Below are 22,055 nucleotides of genomic sequence, written 5' to 3' on the forward strand. Positions count from 1 at the left end.
CTGCATGCATGACCTAAAGCTAATGGCAGATGTCTGGACAGAGGAATGGACCAGTGACACCATAATCTGGGTGTCATCTGCGTAGGACACCACCTCCATCCCCTGCGATCTTAATAGTCTAGCAAGGGGGGCCACATAGATGTTAAACAGGGTCGGGCTAAGAGCCGACCCCTGTGGCACCCCGCATTGTAGTGACTTGGCAGGGGAGAGGAAACTTCCAAGCTTTACTCGTTGTTCTCTATCAAGGAGAAAAGAGTCGAGAAGATTCAAGGCCGGTCCGGTAACCCTGCCTCACTGAGCCGAGAAGTTAAAATGGCGGGAGACAGGGTATCGAATGCGGCTGTGAAATCTAATAGGACCAGTATTGTAGATTGGCCAATATCCACCTTACGTCTGATGTTATCGACTACAACAGTGAGTGCGGATTCAGTGCTATGATGCTTTCTGAATCCGTGCTGTGTATTGTCAAGATACTCACTGGTCTCAAGAAAGGTGGAGAGATGAAAATTGAGGTGTGCCTCCAATATCTTTGCAGGAGCAGGAAGCAGAGAAATGGGTCTAAAATTTTTAAGGAGACCAGGGTCCAAAGATGGTTTCTTGAGGAGGGGCTTTACAATAGCCTTCTTCCATACTCCTGGAAAAGAGCCCTGAACAATGGACTTATTCATAACTTCCAGCATAGGTGGCAGAATACTGTTTCTACACTCCTTCAAAGTTTTTAGGGGTATAGGATCCATAGGAGAGGAAGATTTAATCTTATCAAGTAGGAGGCTCAGTCCTTCAAGAGATAATAAAGGAAATTCCCTCAATAGTTTGGGAGGCTCTTTACCCAACGCATCTAACTTGGCTATAACAGCAGGAGTATCCTTATCCAAGGACTGGCATTGGGCTTCAAGAGCCAGATGAATGTCCAGGATTTTATTGTGGAAGAAGTCCGAGATATTATCACATAGATCCTGGGAGCTCACTACAGGATCAGGGAGTTGAAGAGAGCATAGGGAATCAGCAATTTTAAAGAGCTCCCTAGATGACGTTAGGGAACCTGTAAGATTTGAAAAATACTCTTGCTTTTCCACTATGACTCTCTGTTTATAGTTCCGCAGAGCGGACTTGTGAGCTACGCGATCTTCCGGATCCCAGGACTTCCTCCATCTTCTCTCACTACTTCTGCAACCCTGCCTTAAGAGTCTAAGATGCTCGGAAAACCAGGGAGCAGTAGGTTTCTGACGGGCTACATATCGCAAGGAGGCGGGGGCAAGCTCTTCCGCAGCCCTGGAAATAGAGTACATAAGTTCATGCGCTGTGGTGGGCTTCTGCAGCCTCTGGTTTTGATCTGGGCCAGTCCGTGTTCATCCTCTGCCTCATGGGACTTCCTTTCGGTCTTTGAGCCACTGTTGCCTGTCTTCCCACCTTGGGGCTGTTCAATCTAAGCCTGGCTTGATGGTTGTGTTGGCACAAGTCCTATCTGTTTTTTTGGTGCCTGGTGGTCTCATCCTTAGCTGGGAATCCTGGGGTGGGGTTCTGGTCCTTGTGGGCTATCCCCATGGCATCTGGAGGCAGCACTGAAATCGTTGGCCCTTCGGTTGCCTTTCAGGATCCTATGTTGTTTGGGGGCAATTTGTATGCTATGATGCTGCTTTTGGTTGTTACCATGTAGTATTTGGCCGGGTCTGGTGGCTTAGTGGACTAATGCATCCACTGTAGGGGCCTGTGTTTGACCTCATGGTCCTAGGTTCAGATCCTGAAAGGTACACTCAGCCTTTCATCCTTCTGAGGTTAATAAAATGGCACCATTGAGTTGAGTAACAATAAAACGTCAGTTATTCAGCGCCAAGATACCCTTCTGAGTGAACGTGCACTTTACAAATACACATCTTACGTTAAATAAAATTTCTGTGACTTTCAATCTTAAAAAAAAACCAAAAAAAAACATTGAACTCTGGTTCCCGCTTCAACAGTTCCAGGGAGTCTGCTGGTTGTGACTGTCCAGGAGTCAGCCTGACTCCGCTTTTCCAGGGTCAGTGGTTCCAGCTGGCTCCAGCCTGTGGCGTCATTCATCAGTATGGCTGTCAGATCCTCTCTTATTGGGTCCCCTTGTCCTGCCCTTTGGCCGGTTTTGGGCAACCCCATTCTCATTGGGTATCCTCTGCCAAGTTGCTGTAGTATCAGGGATGGTGATTCTGTTACCCTTGTCGCCAATCACAAGAGTGCCACCTTCATAAGAGATCAGGGGTGCTTCTTCGTTCTCTTCTCAGTTTGCGAACCTGATGATACCCACCTGGCATTTTTGGGCTTTGAGGTTCTTCACGGATTACTGAACGTGGTGCATCTTCGGTTGATCACTTTGCAGTCTGTCATTTCTCTGGTCCTGAAGGGCAAATTTGGCAGCCTTGACTTGGTGGTTCTTTTTCTTTTTCACGTCCTTTCCTTGCAGCCAGCCAGTCATTTTGTGTCTTGCTCTATACTCCACTGCCCCTTCTCTATGGTTTTGGCTGGGGCTGTTTAGCTGCTTCGGGAAGTCTCTGTTGCTAATCACAGCCAATTGTTTGACTTGTGCTTCAGCTCTTCCTCAGTCTCTGCTAGCGGTGGAGGCGCTGGTTGCTCTGCTCCGACTTTGACTGTTGGGCTTTGGACTGCTCCTTGCCCCTTTTTAACTGGCCCGGTTGCAGTTTCTTGGAGTGCTTGAGGGGTGCTGTTTTTGAACCTACTGCAGGAACACCTGGGGGTTCTCCGATATCGGCTCTCTCTCTGGGTTTGTTGGAGTCCAGCTGAGGTGGTTCCTTGGGCTGTTTCTGTCAGTGCTCTCTCTTCATTTATCTGTTGTCCCATTGGAATCCCACCATTGCAGCTTGATCTCCCCATACCATTCTCCTGCTCAGGATTTGGGTTGGTGGCTGTTCAATTCCTCCTTGGTGTTGGGAGGACAGTTTGTCTCCCTCCTCTGTTGTTTTTTTCCACATTTGCCGGTTGGTGGGGTGGGGGGCCCTTGGGGGTCTTTGGTAGAGGTAGGCCACTGATCTCTATGGGACAGGTCTTTGGCAGGAGTTTCCTGCACTGTGGGAGGCAGTTATCATGTTTCAGGCCTGAGTGCGAAGGACGAATCAACTGTTCCGTCCCGGTCATTAGGTGGTAATCGCTGCTCTTTGGAGGTACACTATACTAATTTTGTATCCAATGAATGTGACCAGGTTACTTGGTATCTGGACGGTGAATTATAACCGATCCACATTGCCTGTAATTGATTGAATACTCCTACTACTGTGTATCTTTCATTCCTTGTCCTATTCACGCACTTTTCAATCACCTTTCTTTGATGCACGTTTCCTCTTGGAGCAACCTTGTTCTGTCCTATGAATATTGCAAAAAATTCGCTAAAAATAAACGGATGTATACCAGCTCTTAGTGTTTTGGATGTTGTCCTCTGTTGGATTGAATTACGTATTGAATATTGCGAGCCTTTGTTCTTAAAGAAAATTTCGTTTAGGCTCATAATTAGCTAACTAATTGACTAAGTGAAATACATGCCTCAGATTTATTAATCATTGGTTAAGGACCACTGTTTTTGGTACCAACTTCCTCATCTAGCAAACCCTCATTTCGTTTCCTTGTGGGGTAACCTGTTAAATCATGCCAGCTGCTTGTGCCGTGTCTACTGCCCTTCCCTGTCCTGTCCGCTCTGGCTGGGCCCTCTTCAGAAACTTTCTATCACCTGTTTGGGGGTTTCGTAGATCGGTCTCTTTGCCTCTTCCCCCCTTTGCCCTTTTCCCAGGGTTCTTTTATAGGGTGGTTTGTCCTCCGTCTTGGTTCCCTTCCTATATTCTCATACGGGTGTGCGGCTGGTGATTCGTGCGACAAAAGTGTCAGTGTTTTTTGACGGCCCCCTTTTTGGCCTTATCACTTTTGCTTCCTCTGTTGCTCCTGTTGTCCATGGGAACTGTAGTCGGGTGTCCAGGGATCTCATCCCTGCTTTGGTTTCCTGTGCTGTCTTTCTCCCTTCTCCGTCCATTCCATTGATAGGCTTCTTTCTTGGGCACTACGCATTGGAGTCATTGTGGTGCTCTTCTCTATTGGCAACAGGTGTTTAGTGGCTCCATTGGGATCTACTGTTGCATCTTTTGTGCCAACGGGGGCTCCTTTGTGCACTGACATGTGGCTAATAGGGTGGTTCTGGTTGCAGGGGATCTGCTCCTGCCTCTTGAGTTTTGTGGGCTATTCTTGGTTGCCTCAGCCTCTCCGTCTTGGCTCCTTTGTGGGCTGCTTTTCAAGCTTGTCTGGCATCTGGTGCTCCTCTGGTTGGTTTGCCTCCTTGGTGGAGCATTTGTTCTGGTGTCTTGGCTTCGTCTTTAATTTCTCCAGTTCTTGTTTCTCCCTGGGACTGTTCTTCATGGTCTCTATTTGTTCCCTTTTCGCCTTTTCCTTGTGGTTGGCTTGGACAGTTGTCTGCTTGCTGGTTTCTGCTGGACGTTCCTTTGGCTCAGGGTTTGGGGGAGTTGTGACTTTACTGGTGTCCTGTCCCTCTTTATGGCTTCTGCCTGGTAGGTTGGTTCCGATGTTGGATCCAGCCTTTGTTCTTCCAGTTTTGTGGCAGTCCTTCTGACAGGAGCTTCTTCCTGTTTTTCCTAGTGTAGGTGTTGGTCAGGTCCTCTCCTCTTTGGTTGTTCAACAGTCTTTTCTGCTCTGTTTGCTGCACACTTCAGCTTCGCCTTTCTACTGTTCTGTTTGTCTCTTCTGGTAGGAATTCTTTGGCGGTCCAAGTAGGCCCCACTCCTCTCTTTGAAGAGGTAGGGCTGGCATTTGTCAGTCTTGTGGATCCTTGGGTCTGGCTCCTTCTGTCCAGTTTCTGCGGCACGGTCACTGATTTGTTTCACCATCCTGGGCTGAGGCTGCAGGAGTTTCTCTCCAGGGATTCTGTCAGGTGACCTCTTGGCTGCTACCTTACACTTTCGTTCAGCATTTTTGACTGGAGGTGTTGCATGCTTTGATGGATGCTTTTGTTGTGGTTGTTGTGTCTGCAGCAATTTCGTAAGCTTTTTTCTTACATTTGGGTTTCCTACTGTCTTTTTGTCAAGCTTTTTTTTTTTGTTTCAGGCTTGCTAAGTCATCATATTGTAATGACTGAGTGGAGGAGGTCCTATACGGGGCTAATGCCCTATTACTTACTGGTATTCTTCATTACCCCGATTAAGGTCTTCCCCGTCCCAGACATGACCCCATCTCCCCCTTTTGTTATGTATGGTCTTTTGACTAGCAGACATGGAGGCGGGTGGGAGGGGCCTTTATTCAATGAAAATGTAAAAAATACTAGCGTGTTAGAGTGCCTGTCAAGAGACAGGACCATCTCATTTTCAAATAAGCTTCTCAGCTTCACTCTTGCTAACAGAATTAGCATGTGCCAAATTGTCAAATATTTTCTGCTGCTGATGCTATAGTAGTCAGTGAAGGATGTTTCCATTCTCTGTAGCCCTTCACAGAAGGTTGCAGAATTACCTTGAGTGAATTCTTGTCAGTGGAATTAAATGTTAGAATACATCAGTGTCCCTGTGCTTTCTAAAAAAACTAATAGGAGCATCTTTTCTGGACTATGTTACAAATGCAAGATTTGAGCCCTAGAGAACTCATTCTTGATCACTAGACCCTAATCTATAAGAAAAACTGAAAATGACTGAGTGTGGCTATTGTAGCTTCCATATGCTGACAGACAGTGCATAGAGGATGTAGTGAATGCCTTATTTTGTAAACATAGTTCAATACATGTGCGCCCATGCACTAGTGCCCTCCCACACCCGTATAATGTAAAGACTCTTTGCTGCAGTACTTAATCTGAGCCGGTGGTTTCCAGTGCTCATCACCACTGCTTATTGTCAACACCAGGACTTATGAAAGTCTACCACATGATGGCATTGTTTACAGTTGCAGCTCCTCCGTTAAGTCGGAGAAGCGTCGCCCCACTGCAGTCTGAATACACAAAATAAAATGATAATAATGTTCGTTATTATCATTTTGTTTTCTGCATTCAGCTTGCAGTGAAGCCAGGGGGGCGGGGCTGGACTCCCAGCATCACAGGGGAAGGAGTGGTGGCAGCGGTGATCAGGGCAGTGGCAGTACCCTGAGCCTCTTGGTTGGCGCTGCTGATCCGAGAGTGAATACGCTGAGTCTTTTATCTAATTTTAAACGTGTAACTCCTCTTTTAACCGTATAATTACTATGTTTTGTTTTTAAGCATCTTGTAGCTTTTAAGCATTTTTAAGCATTTTTACACTGAAAGCCTCCGTGAGGGAGCTCACCTGTGAGAGATCTGTGTGCTTTGTCCCTTCTTCCTTCCTTCTCGCCCCGGTCCGACGCGGTAGCTAGTACCGTTGCGCGGAGGGCGGAGAAGGTCAGGGCTAAACACTTCCGGGGCGTAGACGGCTGTGGGGAGGCATATAAACGCATGCTACGGCGGCCGCCCGCGGTGATCAGGGCAGTGGCAGTACCCTGAGCCTCTTGGTTGGCGCTGCTGATCCGAGAGTGAATACGCTGAGTCTTTTATCTAATTTTTTTTTTTTTTTTTTTATTTATTTTTTTAAACCGTTTATTACAGAATCCCAAAAATATACAAAGATGGGCCTACAACCTTCAGGCCGGCCGCTAGCAAACAGAAGGAGCATGTGATACAAACAATAGCACGCATGCTGTGGCAGAGGAAAATTCACCGGAGTTGGGAGAAAAGTTGGCAGCCACACCATCCGGACCCCACATAACGGTTTCTTTTTATTAGAATAACAACAAAAAACGAATCCACAAGGCAACCCACAATCGGAAACAGCAGCACGTGCTCCCCTAAGAGGGGGACCCCACCAATCCATAGGAGTATCAAGGGGGGGAAAAGGTCAGGACGGGGACTAATTAGACTCATTGCCCAGAACCGGGAGGACAAACTGGCTAGGGAGACGGGGCCGGTGACGGGTCGGGCAATAACGGCGGGGTACAGATTCCCCCACGGTAGGCGTTCCAGGGGCCCCATACTTTCACCCACGTACCAGGCTTACCTCTCGCAACATACACCACCTTTTCCCGAAACATGCACCAATCCATGCTATCTTTCCACGCCGAGACAGTCGGCGACCTCTGGGAGCCCCACAGTTGAGCAATGTCACGTTTGGCCACCATATATCCCAGAGTCACCCACCACGTCTGCGGCACCGAATAGTCGGTTGGTTCCCACACCTTCAGAAGACATCTCCTCGCCTCGACGTGAGTCCCTTGCTCTCCATGCCACTGGAATCAAGCTATCCTGGCTGACGAGGGCTGAAAGCCCGAAACTGGTCCTAGGATGCTTGTTTCCAGTCCAGGGAGGACCTGGCTTGGCAGTTCGGGCTGGACTGTTCCCATGGGGCACAGGGTCAAGACTGATTTGCATATGGCTGGGTTCAAACTGGAATGGCATGGTGAGCAAAAAAACGATGGATTTAGGCCCAGATCTCTGTACTGGGGTGAATGTATGACATTGTTCTGCATTCTGTCCATCAATTGTTGTTTTTGCATTTGTCACCCCGAGTGGGAAGGGTATGCTCAGACGTGAGTCCCTTGCTCTCCATGCCACTGGAATCAAGCTATCCTGGCTGACGAGGGCTGAAAGCCCGAAACCGGTCCTAGGATGCTTGTTTCCAGTCCAGGGAGGACCTGGCTTGGCAGTTCGGGCTGGACTGTTCCCATGGGGCACAGGGTCAAGACTGATTTGCATATGGCTGGGTTCAAACTGGAATGGCATGGTGAGCAAAAAAACGATCGATTTAGGCCCAGATCTCTGTACTGGGGTGAATGTATGACATTGTTCTGCATTCTGTCCATCAATTGTTGTTTTTGCATTTGTCACCCCGAGTGGGAAGGGTATGCTCAGACGTGAGTCCCTTGCTCTCCATGCCACTGGAATCAAGCTATCCTGGCTGACGAGGGCTGAAAGCCCGAAACCGGTCCTAGGATGCTTGTTTCCAGTCCAGGGAGGACCTGGCTTGGCAGTTCGGGCTGGACTGTTCCCATGGGACACAGGGTCAATACTGATTTGCATATGGCTGGGTTCAAACTGGAATGGCATGGTGAGCAAAAAAACGATGGATTTAGGCCCAGATCTCTGTACTGGGGTGAATGTATGACATTGTTCTGCATTCTGTCCATCAATTGTTGTTTTTGCATTTGTCACCCCGAGTGGGAAGGGTATGCTCAGACGTGAGTCCCTTGCTCTCCATGCCACTGGAATCAAGCTATCCTGGCTGACGAGGGCTGAAAGCCCGAAACCGGTCCTAGGATGCTTGTTTCCAGTCCAGGGAGGACCTGGCTTGGCAGTTCGGGCTGGACTGTTCCCATGGGGCACAGGGTCAAGACTGATTTGCATATGGCTGGGTTCAAACTGGAATGGCATGGTGAGCAAAAAAACGATGGATTTAGGCCCAGATCTCTGTACTGGGGTGAATGTATGACATTGTTCTGCATTCTGTCCATCAATTGTTGTTTTTGCATCTCCTCGCCTCGGGCAGCAGCGGCACATGCGTGACTACCCGCATAACCTCATGCACCCCACGCCAGAATCGCGCCACCTCCGGGCATTCCCACAAGATATGGAGAAAGGTCCCCAAAGAACCACACCCACGCTTACACAACCCATCCACAGCATAGCCCATACGCATCAGCCTCGGCCCCGTAACATAGACCCTATGGAGTATCTTGAGCTGGACGAAGCGAAGGCGGGCCGGTATGGCCACCTCTTTCGGGGAGGCCACCGCCGACACCCAGTCCTCGTCATCCAGCTCCAATCCATCAGCAACCCATGCCTCACGAAGGGTAGTCAACAGTCCCGAACGGTCATTAATAAGTTTTTTATAAATTAACGAAATCGTGCCGTCCGGTACGTGCCCATCCAGGACTCTATCTTCCAGAGGGGAGTACTCTGGGATGGAGGCGACGTCCGGAAAGACGGAGCACAACGCGTGACAAATCTGCAGATATCGAAAATACTCCCTATCCTGCAGCTGGAATTCTGTCTGCAGCACATCGAACGTCCTGAATCCCCCCCTCGTCCAGAGATCGCCCACCCGGCTAATGCCGATCATGTCCCACTTCTCAAAGCCCTTCGAGGTCCACAGGGAGCCCAGCCGCTCAGATGCGTATAGTGGCGTCGCCTGGGTCAAGCGGTCCCTCCACCCCATCGCCGCATTAGCCGCGTGCCACACTCGTACCATGACCCGCGTGGGGCCCGTCAGACGCACGTCGAGCGAATTAGAGTAAAGCGCCCGATTATAATCACCACCCGGCAGTAACATTTTATCCATTTCAAAGGCAGGGTTTAGAGCGGGCCCGTACAGGCCGTGATTGATAGCAGCCAGCTGGGAGGCCCAATAATATCGCTTGATATCCGGGAGGGCAACCCCCCCATCGTACCAAGGGAGCGTCAGCTTCGCCAGGGCGATACGCGGTCTACCCTCCCAAAACAGTCGGCGCTGCAGACTCTCCACCTCGCGAAAGTAGCGCGCCAGGACGACGTCCATTGTGTTCTGTAAAGCGTACAGGAAACGTGGCAGCGACATCATCTTAAACAATGCCGCCCGGCCGAGCGGCGAGAGCGGCAAGCGCCTCCAACGCGCGACGTCCTCCTTCAGGCGATGGAGGGGGGGAAGCAAATTCTGACTATAGCGGGCCTCCGCGTCCAGAGTAATGAAGACACCCAGGTACCTAAAGCCCCGCGGGGCGATCTGGATAGGACAATCCCGCAGAAGGATAGGATCCTCCCCAGAGAGAACATACACACACGATTTAGCCCAGTTGATGACAAGGCCGGAGTTGAGGCCAAATGAGTGCAATACATCAACCAGTACTATCAGTGATTTACGTGGGGAAGCCAGGTACAAAAGAATGTCGTCAGCGTATAGAGATACGCGGTCCTCATACTCAGGGGTCCAGCGGAGACCACGGATAGAAGGATGCCACCGCAGCCACTCCGCCAGGGGCTCCAAAGCAAGCGCAAAAAGGAGCGGCGATAACGGGCAGCCCTGCCGCGTGCCCCTGCCCAGCTCGAACGGAGCCGACACTCTACCGTTCACAACCACCTGCGCCAACGGTCCAGAATATAATAATTTTACCCAACCAATGAATCCTGGGCCAAACCCAAACTTCGCGAGTGTCGCCCAAATATATGGCCATTCAAGTGTATCAAACGCCATAGTGGCGTCCAGAGACGCCAAAATGGCCGGCTCCCGTATGAACGGGACACGTGCGAGCTCCCCATGCAGACGCCGCAGGTTAAGCGCAGTGTTGCGATGAGGGATAAAGCCGGACTGATCCTGGTGAATCAAGTCGCACACCACGCCAACCAGCCGATTAGCCAACACCTTGGCGAGAATTTTGGGCTCCGCATTCAACAACGAAATTGGCCGATAGGATGTGACCCGGTCCCGTGGTCTCCCCTCCTTATGAATAACCACGATAGTGGCCAGACGCTGGTCAGGTGGGAGGGAACCCGCCGAGTGGGCCTCGAGAAACATAGCACGGAGATGCGGCGCCAGCGTATCCGGTCGCAGCTTGTACAACTCAATGGGAAGACCATTAGGACCCATGGCCTTGCCGGAAGCGACCGAACGTATGGCTAGGGCAATTTCTTCAGATGTAGGGGCGGCATCCAACGACACTCTGTCCTCCTCCGAGAGGGAAGGCAGCGCGATGTCTCTGAGCAGGGCATGGGAATCATCTTCCGAGCGGGAAGACACCGGGGAATACACCCCACGGAAATATTCTGCAAAGCAGTCAACAATTTCTTCCGGTTCAGTGACACACACACCATCCTGTTTCTCAATCGTTGGGACAACTCGACTCGCTCTCTCCTTTTTGTCCAGCCACGCAATCAATTTACCAGCCTTATCACCCACATCATACAGTCTCCCCTGTTGCTCTCTACTGAGGCCCCTGGCCGCCTCCGTGACGAGGGCCTTATAGGCCGCTTGCTTGAGTCGGAGCACATGCAGTTTGTCATCCGTCACCCCACGTTCTAGATCACCCTCCAACTCGGTTATCTCAGTTTCAACACGGGTCACCTCCTCCCGCTCGCGCCGCCGGGAATGGGAAATAAGGGACAGGGCCTCCCCCCGGAGTACCGTCTTGAACGCCTCCCACAGAGAAAGCGCCGATGACACTGACCCCACATTATCGTCAAAGTATCGCTTAAGGGATTTAACCAATTCTGCGCGAATGGAGGGGTCACGCAGGTACCAGGGATTAATCGGGACCACCCTACCCTCTCCCCTCGGGAGAATATCAAAGTGCAACAAGAGCGGGGAGTGGTCTGAAATACCCCGCGCCAAATGGCGCACCTCCCCTATCCTCCCCGCATGCGCCTCCGGCACCAGGACATAATCTAGTCTTGAAAGACTACCATGGGCCCCAGAATGAAAGGTGTACTGTTGCTGCGTGGGATGTTTCAAACGCCAACAATCCACCAGCCCCAAGGTATCCAAGAGGCCAGACAACCACGCCTGGGCACGGGGGAGATCCCTAGGGGGGTGACGATCCTCAGTTCCGGAAACCACAGCGTTAAAGTCCCCCCCAACCACCAGAATCCCCTCCGGAAGGCCAAGGAGGAGGCGCCCCAGATCCGCAAAGGTGGTCGTCTGCAACCCTGGCGGGACATAGACAGACACAAAAACGACCACTCTGCCCTCCATTCTACCCACCAAAACCGTGTAGCGTCCCCTGTCATCATGGAGCACCTCATCAATTTCCAATGGGAGCGAGTTCTTGACCATGATGCCCACACCCCTTGAGCCAGACGTGAAGCCCGAGTGGGCCACAAGGTGGTAGCCCCGTCGATTCATAGCACAAAAGGAGTTGCCAATGAGGTGTGTCTCCTGCAGGAAAACTATATCGGGCGAAATTCGTTTCAGGAACTGCAGGACCACGCCTCGTTTTATCCTGTCCCCCAGCCCATTAACATTCCAGGATAAAGACTCAGTCCCCTACCCCCCATCATAAACAAAAGCAATCATTCGTCCCCCAGAGAGCACTTTAGAAACAGCACAACAATGGTTTTGCCTTGTGAAGTAAACAAACAACACCCCATCCAATCCCAACCGCCCCAGCAAAACTCCCCCCTCCCTGCACCCCTGCATGAGCCCAGACAGCCCCCCCAACTTGCAGTGTGCCTGTCGCCCCTAGATAGTGAAACTAACTAGACCCCCTGGAGGAGGAAAGAGTACCCCTTCTAGACCCCGCACCACCTCCAAAGGAGGGGAAAAAAAAAAAAAAAAAAAAAAAAAGAGTACAGCAGAACGAAAGACCCTAAGCTTGGCCGAAAGTGGCACCATATCCGTCCAGAGTGAGACCCAGTGTCAACACCTCAGTCCCGGTCCAGTGGGCCGTCTCCACCCGCCGCCCCCCCCCGCCATCCCGATCACAACCCCCAGACAGAGTGTCAAGCCAGTCCCCGGCCGCTTCAGGACGATCAAAAAAGTGCGTGCGACCATCCTCCTCTATCCGCAGCCTGGCCGGGAAGAGCATGGCGTATTTTAAGTTCATGTCCCGAAGCCGCCGCTTGACGCCCAGGAAACTCAGTCTCTGCTTCTGGACCGCTTGGGTGAAGTCCGGATAAAAGTTCACCTCCATGTTATCCAGTTTAATTGGCCCTTGCAATCTAGAGGCTTGCAGAATCGCATCTCTGTCCCGAAAATTTAAAATACGGGCAATGAGAGGCCGCGGAGGGGCTCCGACCTTCGGCCGTCCCCCGGGAACTCTATGAGCCCTTTCCACGGCAAAGAATTTACTCAGTCCCCGAGGCTGGAGATGGGTAGTGATCAGGTCCTCCACAAAGAGATCCGCCGCCGCCTCCTCCCGTCCCTCGGGCACTCCAATGATGCGGATGTTATTCCTCCGGGCCCAACTCTCGGAGTCCTCCAGGCGCCGATCTGTGAGCGCACTCGCCTGACGAAGTCGGTTCACCTCCGTTTGGAGGGCCGCCACCTCAATCGTGAGGCCCAACGCGGTGTGGGCCAAAGAGTCGACCCGGTCGTTGGTCTTGGAGAGATCAGCCCTCACCAGGCTGACATCAACGAGGACCGCGTCGATCTTATGCGCCAAGGTGTCAAACCGCTGGCCCACAGAGGCCTTCATCTCAGCAATGGCGCCCATGACGTCTTGCAGAGTTAGATCCGTGGGCAAATCCGGGGCATCCGAGGGGCACTCAGCGGACTTGTGCGGTCCGCCGGGAGATCCCTTCTGGAGGGTGTAGCGGTCCATGATGTTGGCCTGATGTACGGCGCCACGTCGGGTTGACTTGGCCTTCGACCGATCTCCATCTTGTTTCGTGGCCATCGTCGCAGGTTCTCACACCCGCACAAGCCACGCCGTAAAAAGCAAGCAATCAAGGCCACAAGCTCCGGGGGGCCACCCCAGGACGGCGGAGCAGGCCACAGCAGGCATTTTTATCTAATTTTAAACGTGTAACTGCTCTTTTAACCGTGTAATTGCTATGTTTTGTTTTTAAGCATCTTGCAGCTTTTAAGCATTTTTAAGCATTTTTACACTGAAAGCCTCCGTGAGGGAGCTCACCTGTGAGAGATCTGTGTGCTTTGTCCCTTCTTCCTTCCTTCTCGCCCCGGTCCGACGCGGTAGCTAGTACCGTTGCGCGGAGGGCGGAGAAGGTCAGGGCTAAGCACTTCCGGGGCGTAGACGGCTGTGGGGAGGCATATAAACGCATGCTACAGCGGCCGCCCACGGTGATCAGGGCAGTGGCAGTACCCTGAGCCTCTTGGTTGGCGCTGCTGATCCGAGAGTGAATACGCTGAGTCTTTTATCTAATTTTAAACGTGTAACTGCTCTTTTAACCGTATAATTGCTATGTTTTGTTTTTAAGCATCTTGTAGCTTTTAAGCATTTTTAAGCATTTTTACACTGAAAGCCTCCGTGAGGGAGCTCACCTGTGAGAGATCTGTGTGCTTTGTCCCTTCTTCCTTCCTTCTCGCCCCGGTCCGACGCGGTAGCTAGTACCGTTGCGCGGAGGGCGGAGAAGGTCAGGGCTAAGCACTTCCGGGGCGTAGACGGCTGTGGGGAGGCATATAAACGCATGCTACGGCGGCCGCCCGCGGTGATCAGGGCAGTGGCAGTACCCTGAGCCTCTTGGTTGGCGCTGCTGCTCCGAGAGTGAATACGCTGAGTGTTTTATCTAATTTTAAACGTGTAACTGCTCTTTTAACCGTGTAATTGCTATGTTTTGTTTTTACGCATCTTGCAGCTTGTAAGCATTTTTAAGCATTTTTACAGTGAAAGCCTCCGTGAGGGAGCTCACCTGTGAGAGATCTGTGTGCTTTGTCCCTTCTTCCTTCCTTCTCGCCCCGGTCCGACGCGGTAGCTAGTACCGTTGTGCGGAGGGCGGAGAAGGTCAGGGCTAAGCACTTCCGGGGCGTAGACGGCTGAGGGGAGGCATATAAACGCATGCTACGGCGGCCGCGCAGCGGGCGCGCCTAAGGCAAGCCCGTCTGTGCCCGTCCGCGGCCGTCCGGGGCCCGGGGCCAGTCCCCCTGGTGGTTTGGGTAGGGCATTATGTTATAATAGTCAGGCCCTCCTTGCTCTTCGACCTAAAACTGCCGAAGTTTGCTCCCACACCTTGCATGCGGACGGCCGCACTAGAGCCTGTAATCACTGTACCTTTAAATTTAAATCTATGCTTGAGGGGAAGGCTGGCTTGCGGACGCTAATCTGCGGCCTACTGAACTGCCGCTCTCTCAGAAAACACAGACTTGAGGTCTATGACCTTTTGATTGACAATCAGGTGGATATTATGTTTCTAACTGAAACCTGGTTGGACGAGGACTCCGTGCCGGAGCTCCTCGAGGCACTGCCTATTGGGTATACTATCAGCCGCATTGATAGGGTCTCTAGTAGGGGTGGTGGTGTGGCGATGATCTTTAAGCACGATATCCAGTTCCAACTTGAGGAAATCACCATCACGGACTGTGAGGCTGGCCTATTCACGATCACGTTTGATAGCAAATGTATCGTGAAAGGCCTCCTGGTCTACAGACCTCCGGGGTATCCTTCCCGATTTACATTAAACTTGGTTGACTACCTCACCCAACCTGCACTGCGCTATAGTAAGCTTATTGTGCTAGGGGATCTTAATCTTCACCTGGAAGATGCTGGCTGCACTTTGGCACAAGCCTTGCGCCAGGAATTAGCAACACTCCAACTACAACTCAGCGCTACGAGCCCAACCCACCAGAAGGGCCATTTGCTTTACCCTATTTTCACCACCTGGAAGGAGGCTGTGGTTGGTACCCCCCAGCCTCTGATCTGGACAGACCACTACTTAGTCCCTTTCATGTTGCGGTTCCCCATGTCGAAGGTGCAGGAACTCTCGACTGAGGGTATAGCCTGCCGGAAATGGTCTGGCTTCTCCCCGGACAAGTTTAAGAATGCCTTCCTGATGGGGGGTCCGCCTGGGGGTGAGGACGCCGTCAGTGCCTGTCTTGAGTTGGATGGGAGGATAGGCGAAGCTCTTAACAAGACTGCCCCCTGGTCGTGGAAAACACTAACCAGAACCAAACAATCTGCCCCATGGTTTAACAATATGCTGAGAACGGCTAAGGCAGATTGTAAACGTGTTGAAAGACAATGGAGGAAGGACTTCTCTATGCATGGGAAAAATGAATATAAAGCAGCGCTGAAAGCCTACCATAGGCTTATTAGGAAATCCAGGGCTGAACATTATTGTGTAAGAATTGGGCTGGCAGAAACTTCTACCAGAGAACTATTCAGGGTCTATAAAGAGATCTCCTCTCTAGACTCTTTAGCTGCGCCCGCTGAAGGTTCAGCTGAACGCTGTAATGAAATTGCGGAATTCTTCTCTGAGAAGGTGAGGACGATCTACTCCTCTTTCCCTGATGTGGTCCTTACTGACCAAGATGTGGGGGCTAGGGTACGCTGTGTTACTCTAGCTGAGGAGGAAAGGCTCGAGAACTTTTTCACTCCCCCCCCCTGAAATTTTGATGAATATCTGTTGGAGCGTAAAATCAGGGTCTCCCAAAGATCACGCCTCCCCGAGAAGACTTGAAGGGTGTTTAGAAACTCTGGAACCTTTTATTAGGCACCTCCTGGAGGTCTCATTCAAGACCAGTACAGTCCCTAGCGGCTGGAAGGAGGCAGTTGTTCTCCCCATCCCAAAAAAAACGCACCTTGGCCTGGAACGCCTTGATAATCTGCGGCCCATCTCTCTTCTTCCGTATTTTGCCAAGATCGCTGAGAAAGTGGTCAACCAGCAGCTTACGACACACATTGGGAAATATCATCTTCTTCACCCGACCCAATCAGGCTTCCGTGCATGTCATTCGACCGAGTCGGCCCTTCTTCTGGCCACTGAGACCATCCATCAATTCGTGGACGCAGGTCAAACTGCGGCCCTGATTTTGTTGGATCTCAGTGCGGCCTTTGATACGGTGGCCCATCAGATATTGGTTGACCGTTTGAAGAAGGGAGGTGTGTCTTGAAGGGCCTTAGGCTGGCTCACCTCTTTTTTGGATAATCGTAGCTTTCAGGTGAGGCAGGGTAAGTTCTACTCAAAGGTGATGGCATTGCAGCAGGGGGTCCCCCAGGGCTCAATTCTGAGCCCCACCCTTTTTAATCTTTATGTGGCTCCCTTGGCTGAGATTGCTGAAGGCTTTGGGATTGGAGTGGTATCCTAGGCCGATGACACCCAGTTGGTGGTGTCCCTGACTCAGGATCAACAATCAGCGGCCCCCAACTTGGTGGCGTGCCTCCAAGAACTTGCTGCCTGGATGGACACAAATTGTTTAAAACTTAATGGCAATAAGACTGAGGTACTGGTGGTGGGTAAATCGCCTTCTATCTGGTCGTCCGCGTGGTGGCCGCAGACTCTGGGTCCTACTTCTGTTCCCTGTGCCCAGGCTAAAAACCTTGGGGTCTGGATGGATTCCCACCTCTCATTTGATTATCACACCAGACGGGTTGCGGGCACTTGTTTCGGAATTCTTAAAGGACTAAGGAAGACTCTGGACATACTGCCCGCTGCTGCCAGGAAGACCCTGGTTCATGCACTCGTGACCTCCCGTCTTGATTATGGGAATGTCCTCTATCTGGGTGCTACTGAAAGATGTATACAAAGACTCCAATGCATGCAGAACGCAGCGGCCCGACTTGTTCTGAAGCGTTCGAGGAGAGCCCCTTCTAAACCGGCTCTCTCCTCCTTGCACTGGCTCCCTATCCGTGAACGTGCTCGTTTTAAGGCCCTATGTCTGTGTCACCGCATTATGCATGGGACCTCTCCAGCCTATTTGCGGAACCTCCTAACACCTTACACTCCCACCAGCCGCCTCAGGTCTGAAGGTTTGTGTTTGGTTTGTATCTCGAGGGTGAAGAGGGCCAGGATGGGGGGCCGCTCCTTTAGGTTCTTGGCGGCCCAGCTCTGGAACAAACTCCCAGTTTGCCTTCGTATGGAACCCGTAGAAGGCTCCTTTAGGAAGAAATTGAAAACCCACCTATTTCCTCTCGTATAGACGTCAGTACCTGCTCTGCTACCTCTTCACCAGCGCGAGGACACACTGTTCTAGTGTAACCATGCGTTTTATAAGTTTATTAATAATAATAATAATAAAGTGCGCATGATGGTTTGGCCGGCCATATCGGACCGGCCAAAGCTTCATGTGCACTCTGCATGTTCTCAACTCAGGCTGTATTACAGCCTGAGTGGAGAACATGGACAGCCTACCAGCCCCTGTCTGAGCGCCAAGCCACGGTCGCTCAGACCAATCACAACGCTGCTGTCAGGCAGCATTGTGATTGGTCAGGGGATTCTGGGAGGATGTGTGCTTCCTGCGGAAGGAGGACGGAGGACAGAGGAAAAAGAGGCGGTGGCTGGCGGTATAGGTAAGTGTTTTTTTATTTTTTATTATTACAACACCCTCCCTCCATTTGCCCCACCACCCATGTTCGGTAGCAGCCGCTACTGATTGTTACAACAGTTGTTTATTAATTCAATATCCATAAACAACGCCTAATACCTGCCGCCCAAGCCATTACAGCTTTGAGGGGCTGGAATAGTCTGAATTATCACACTGAATTGCCACACTTGTAGAAGTGTGGTGGTTAGTAGTTGTGTTGGTAATGTCATTGATAGTGCTGACTGGGGCAATTGGCACCTATTTTATTAATATTCATTCACATTGCTTTGCTGTGTAATCCAGACCTAATATCCATATATGTTTCCACTGTAAAAGTGAAGGATATGACCTCCTACTGCAGAACGCCTATAGTGATTCCTATAGAACTGTACTATTGAAGAGCCACTTACATGTCAGGAAGATCACACAGATAATACACACGAAAGCTGCAAAAATTACTGTTCTTATCAAGAACTCTGGTGGGATTCTGTGTGCCAGTCCTGTAACAGAAATGAGGAGATTAGAGTTAGACAGTACATCAGGTTCTAAAGGTCATTAAAAGCCAATATGAGGACTCATCACCGTACGAAAGATGCTGGGCAGAATGGAATCCTCTGCGATGCTACTGACACATATTAGGGTTTAAGAAGACTGCCTTGTTTCTACAATCTTGCTCAATGTGTATCCCACTGAGCTGCTGGATTTTATGGGCAACCGCATTGCAAATGCAACAAATCTGGTAAATGTTTAACCCTCACCCTTCTAATCTTCTAATGTACTTTGATGACTAAGAGACCCCTTCAAGGTCTTTTGACTAGAATATCAGACTATTGTGAAGAATATAAGATTTGAGTAAATCAAGCCAAATTGAAGGTTATTCAGTTCATTGCTATTTCTCAATTTCTTTTTCAGGTGCATCTCAATGCTGTATATTACTGCATCAGTTAAAATATATTGTTTGATCAAAATCATCAACAATGCAATCATCATCATCATAAGATCAATTAAAACGTATTTCATAACTTTGATATATTACTAAACATGCACCGGTGGCAGGGGGTTTCCATTCAAATCATATCCATAAATCAATTGACAAGCTTTAAGAATATATAACTGAAGCCCTTTATTAAAATAGCCATTTTACTATGGTTTTATCAGTGATGTCTTCAATAATGTAATTTGAGATGTTATCAATATATATAGCCAATAAGTGTGGGTCCATAGCATGAAAAGAGCATAAGCTTTGGAGGTAACCGCGCTTGTGCATGTTGAGAGTCTTTTTGTTAATTTATGTTAGTTTTCCCAACATATAAGTTCCTTATTGCTCACTTTGCTCTTAGTATGCTAGAGTTATACTGAATAACTGACACTCCATCATGCATTATATGTGTTTGTTTACAATGTTCCCTTTAGCACATAACAAAGAAACCATGCAAACATGAAAAGCCAGTTAACCATTGTGCCTCTTGGCTCATTACACCTTTATTCCCAATGCAGTTGGTCCAAAATCTGTCACCATCCCCGGCCATCCCACGAACCATAATTTTACATGTTTACCACTAATAACCAGTGTTGTAAGTCCTGTTTCACTTTTGCAGTATTGCCTTCCAATTGGCTATTACAGTAATATATCAGGAATCGTCAGGACCAGTGTAATCACTCATAATCACACACATTTACCTTCCTGATATATAAATATCTCTTCTTTAATGGCTCTCTAAACTGCATGATCCTCTACTTCAGTTTATCTCCACCCTTCACATTATTGTATATGTCTACAAACTTTGGCGTTCGTGGAGTGGGCCGCCATGCTGACGCCCCTCTCCAAGACCACCAAAGCCATACTGACACCGCCCGCCAAATTATGACTTTTTTAGTCTCTGGTGGGTAGTTCTTTGGCGGTCCCACAGCGGTGCCAATGAAAAAGATACCACAATGGGATCAGCAGAGGTAGATCCTGCACGGCATGGACTGGTGCAGTCCATGATGTGCAGGATCTGAGGTGCATGCATACAGGGGGGAGGAGAAATGTGAAGATCTAGAGGACAGGTTGAGAAGAGACAATAGTCATATTAGAAGCACCAAAGAATCAACAGAGGGCTCAAATATTATATCCTTCTTCAATCAGTTGTCGGCACATATTCTGACCAAAGAGAGTACAGAAAACATAGAAATAACAAGAGTATATTGAGGGAGGTCTAGTCACCCATATCCGGCATCCAGACCAAGAGATATACTAGCAAAGCTCATGTTATCGGAGGTCAAGGAAAAGATAATGCAAGCAGCTAGGAGCATAGAAACAGATGAATTTGATGATTGCTTAATGCACATATATCAAGACTTAGCTGAGCTGTCTCGCATTTACTGAAAGGACTGCGAAGCACTCCTGATGTGAGGAGACAGACCAATGAACCAACAATGGAGGCAAATGGGCAAGAGAAGCAGAAGAGTAGCACAGGGCAGAGCATTAACCAAAAAGAGGTCTTTAAGTATAGTGAATTTAGGACTGATCGTACCTACATTAAATACTAGATAGTATTACAGGGAGACTTAATAGAAGTTATGGGGTAGAGTGAGGATATCTGGCCACAGGAATGGACTCAGTAGTATACTCAAAGGTATTTTTATCCTCACTCCAGAAGAGAATGTTAACTATTGTCATGCTCTAATAGAGTTCTTTAACTCTCAATGGGGTGAAAGGGAATAGGAGAAGATACCCATTCAAACATATACCACAACAAATATCAATGTATAAGTGACAAACTTCACTAATAGTGTTAGGCAGACCACAACCAAACTATATAAATAAAAGCTCAGTCCAAGGTATGCCTAACATAATGGACTTAACTCCATAATGAAAAGTCTTAAGAGATACAGAGAGACATATTTGAGATGGAGCAGATATTGTATGTACCCAACATAACCCATTTTATAGATAAGGATACTTTCAAATTAAATTTAAAAAATATATCTAAGCATATCAACACAAATACAAAATAATAAAAATTCAAACAAAGTATACATTTTCTCACAAACACTACTACATATATAATCCAACACATGTTAATAAAATAGATATGACTTAGATATGAGGGAAAAAATTTACAATTCTATCTCCAATCTAATAAACATTAAAATATGTGTAAACTAAATTCAAAGAAATTATAAAAACACATACATCAAAGAAATCTAATTTTCTATTCCAACTCTAACTTGAACAAGGGAGAAAAATTGTTGCACTCTGGCAAGGTCAAATTTACTATTCCATCTAAAACACAAGTGTCAGTAAGGGAAGTATTGTACTTTGGAGGGGCCCGATTTACTATAACCACTCTAAGCGTAGCAACATTAGAAAACGTTATGTACTTTTGAGTGATCAGAGTTAAGATTCGGACTCCAAACTGAGCAACAGTAGGGAAAGTGTTTGACTTTGGAGGGTCTGATTTACTATTCCTACTCCAACCTGACCAACAGTAGAACGTATTGGACCTTACAGGGGTCAAATTTACTATTCCAATTCCAACCTGCGTAGGGAACATTTTGGGCTTTTCAATGTTCAGATTTACTATTCTCGCTCCAAACTGAGCAACAGTAGAGGAACTGTTGGGCTTTTGGCGGGGGGGGGGTCACATTTAATATCCCCACTTCATTCTGAGCAACAATAGGGGAAGTGTTGGACTTTGGAGGGGTCAGAGTTGCTACTCACACTTCAAAGTGAGCCGCATTAAGGAAAACATTGGATTTTGAAGGGGTCAAATTTACTATTCCTACTCCAATTCGAGCAATAGTAAGGAAAATGTTGGACTTTGGAAGTGTCATATTTACTATTTCCACTAGAATCTATGCATCAATTGGGAAAGCTGTTGTTCATTGAAAGGCTCAGATTGACTACTCCCTCTCCAACCTATGCTGCAGTAAGGAATATGTTGAACTATGTGGGGATGATACTTACTATTCCAAATCCAATCTGACCAGCTGTAGAAAGGTTTAAGACTTTAAAAAATACATTTTCTATTCACAATCCTAAATCATGCAAAATATTACATAAAATTAAACTAAACAAATATAAAAAATATAAAAATAAAAAAGATTACCACCATAATCATATCATACACAATACATTTACTTAAAAAAATATATATAGTA

At 48.8% G+C, this 22,055-nt stretch overlaps 1 protein-coding gene across 2 annotated transcripts in view; it reads right to left on the minus strand.

Moving 5' to 3' along the window:
* The window catches only part of LOC146855739 (natural cytotoxicity triggering receptor 3 ligand 1-like), a 145,688-nt gene that overhangs the window by 42,451 nt on the left and 81,182 nt on the right, over positions 1-22,055 (minus strand). For both annotated transcript variants that reach the window (XM_085650650.1, XM_085650651.1), the window contains exon 4: positions 18,320-18,409. In XM_085650650.1, coding sequence (XP_085506776.1) covers positions 18,320-18,409 — 90 coding nt within the window. The remainder of the gene's footprint in view (positions 1-18,319; positions 18,410-22,055) is intronic.

Source organism: Triturus cristatus, chromosome 4_1 (genome assembly GCF_964204655.1).
Source record: "Triturus cristatus chromosome 4_1, aTriCri1.1, whole genome shotgun sequence".
Lineage (NCBI taxonomy): Eukaryota > Metazoa > Chordata > Amphibia > Caudata > Salamandridae > Triturus > Triturus cristatus.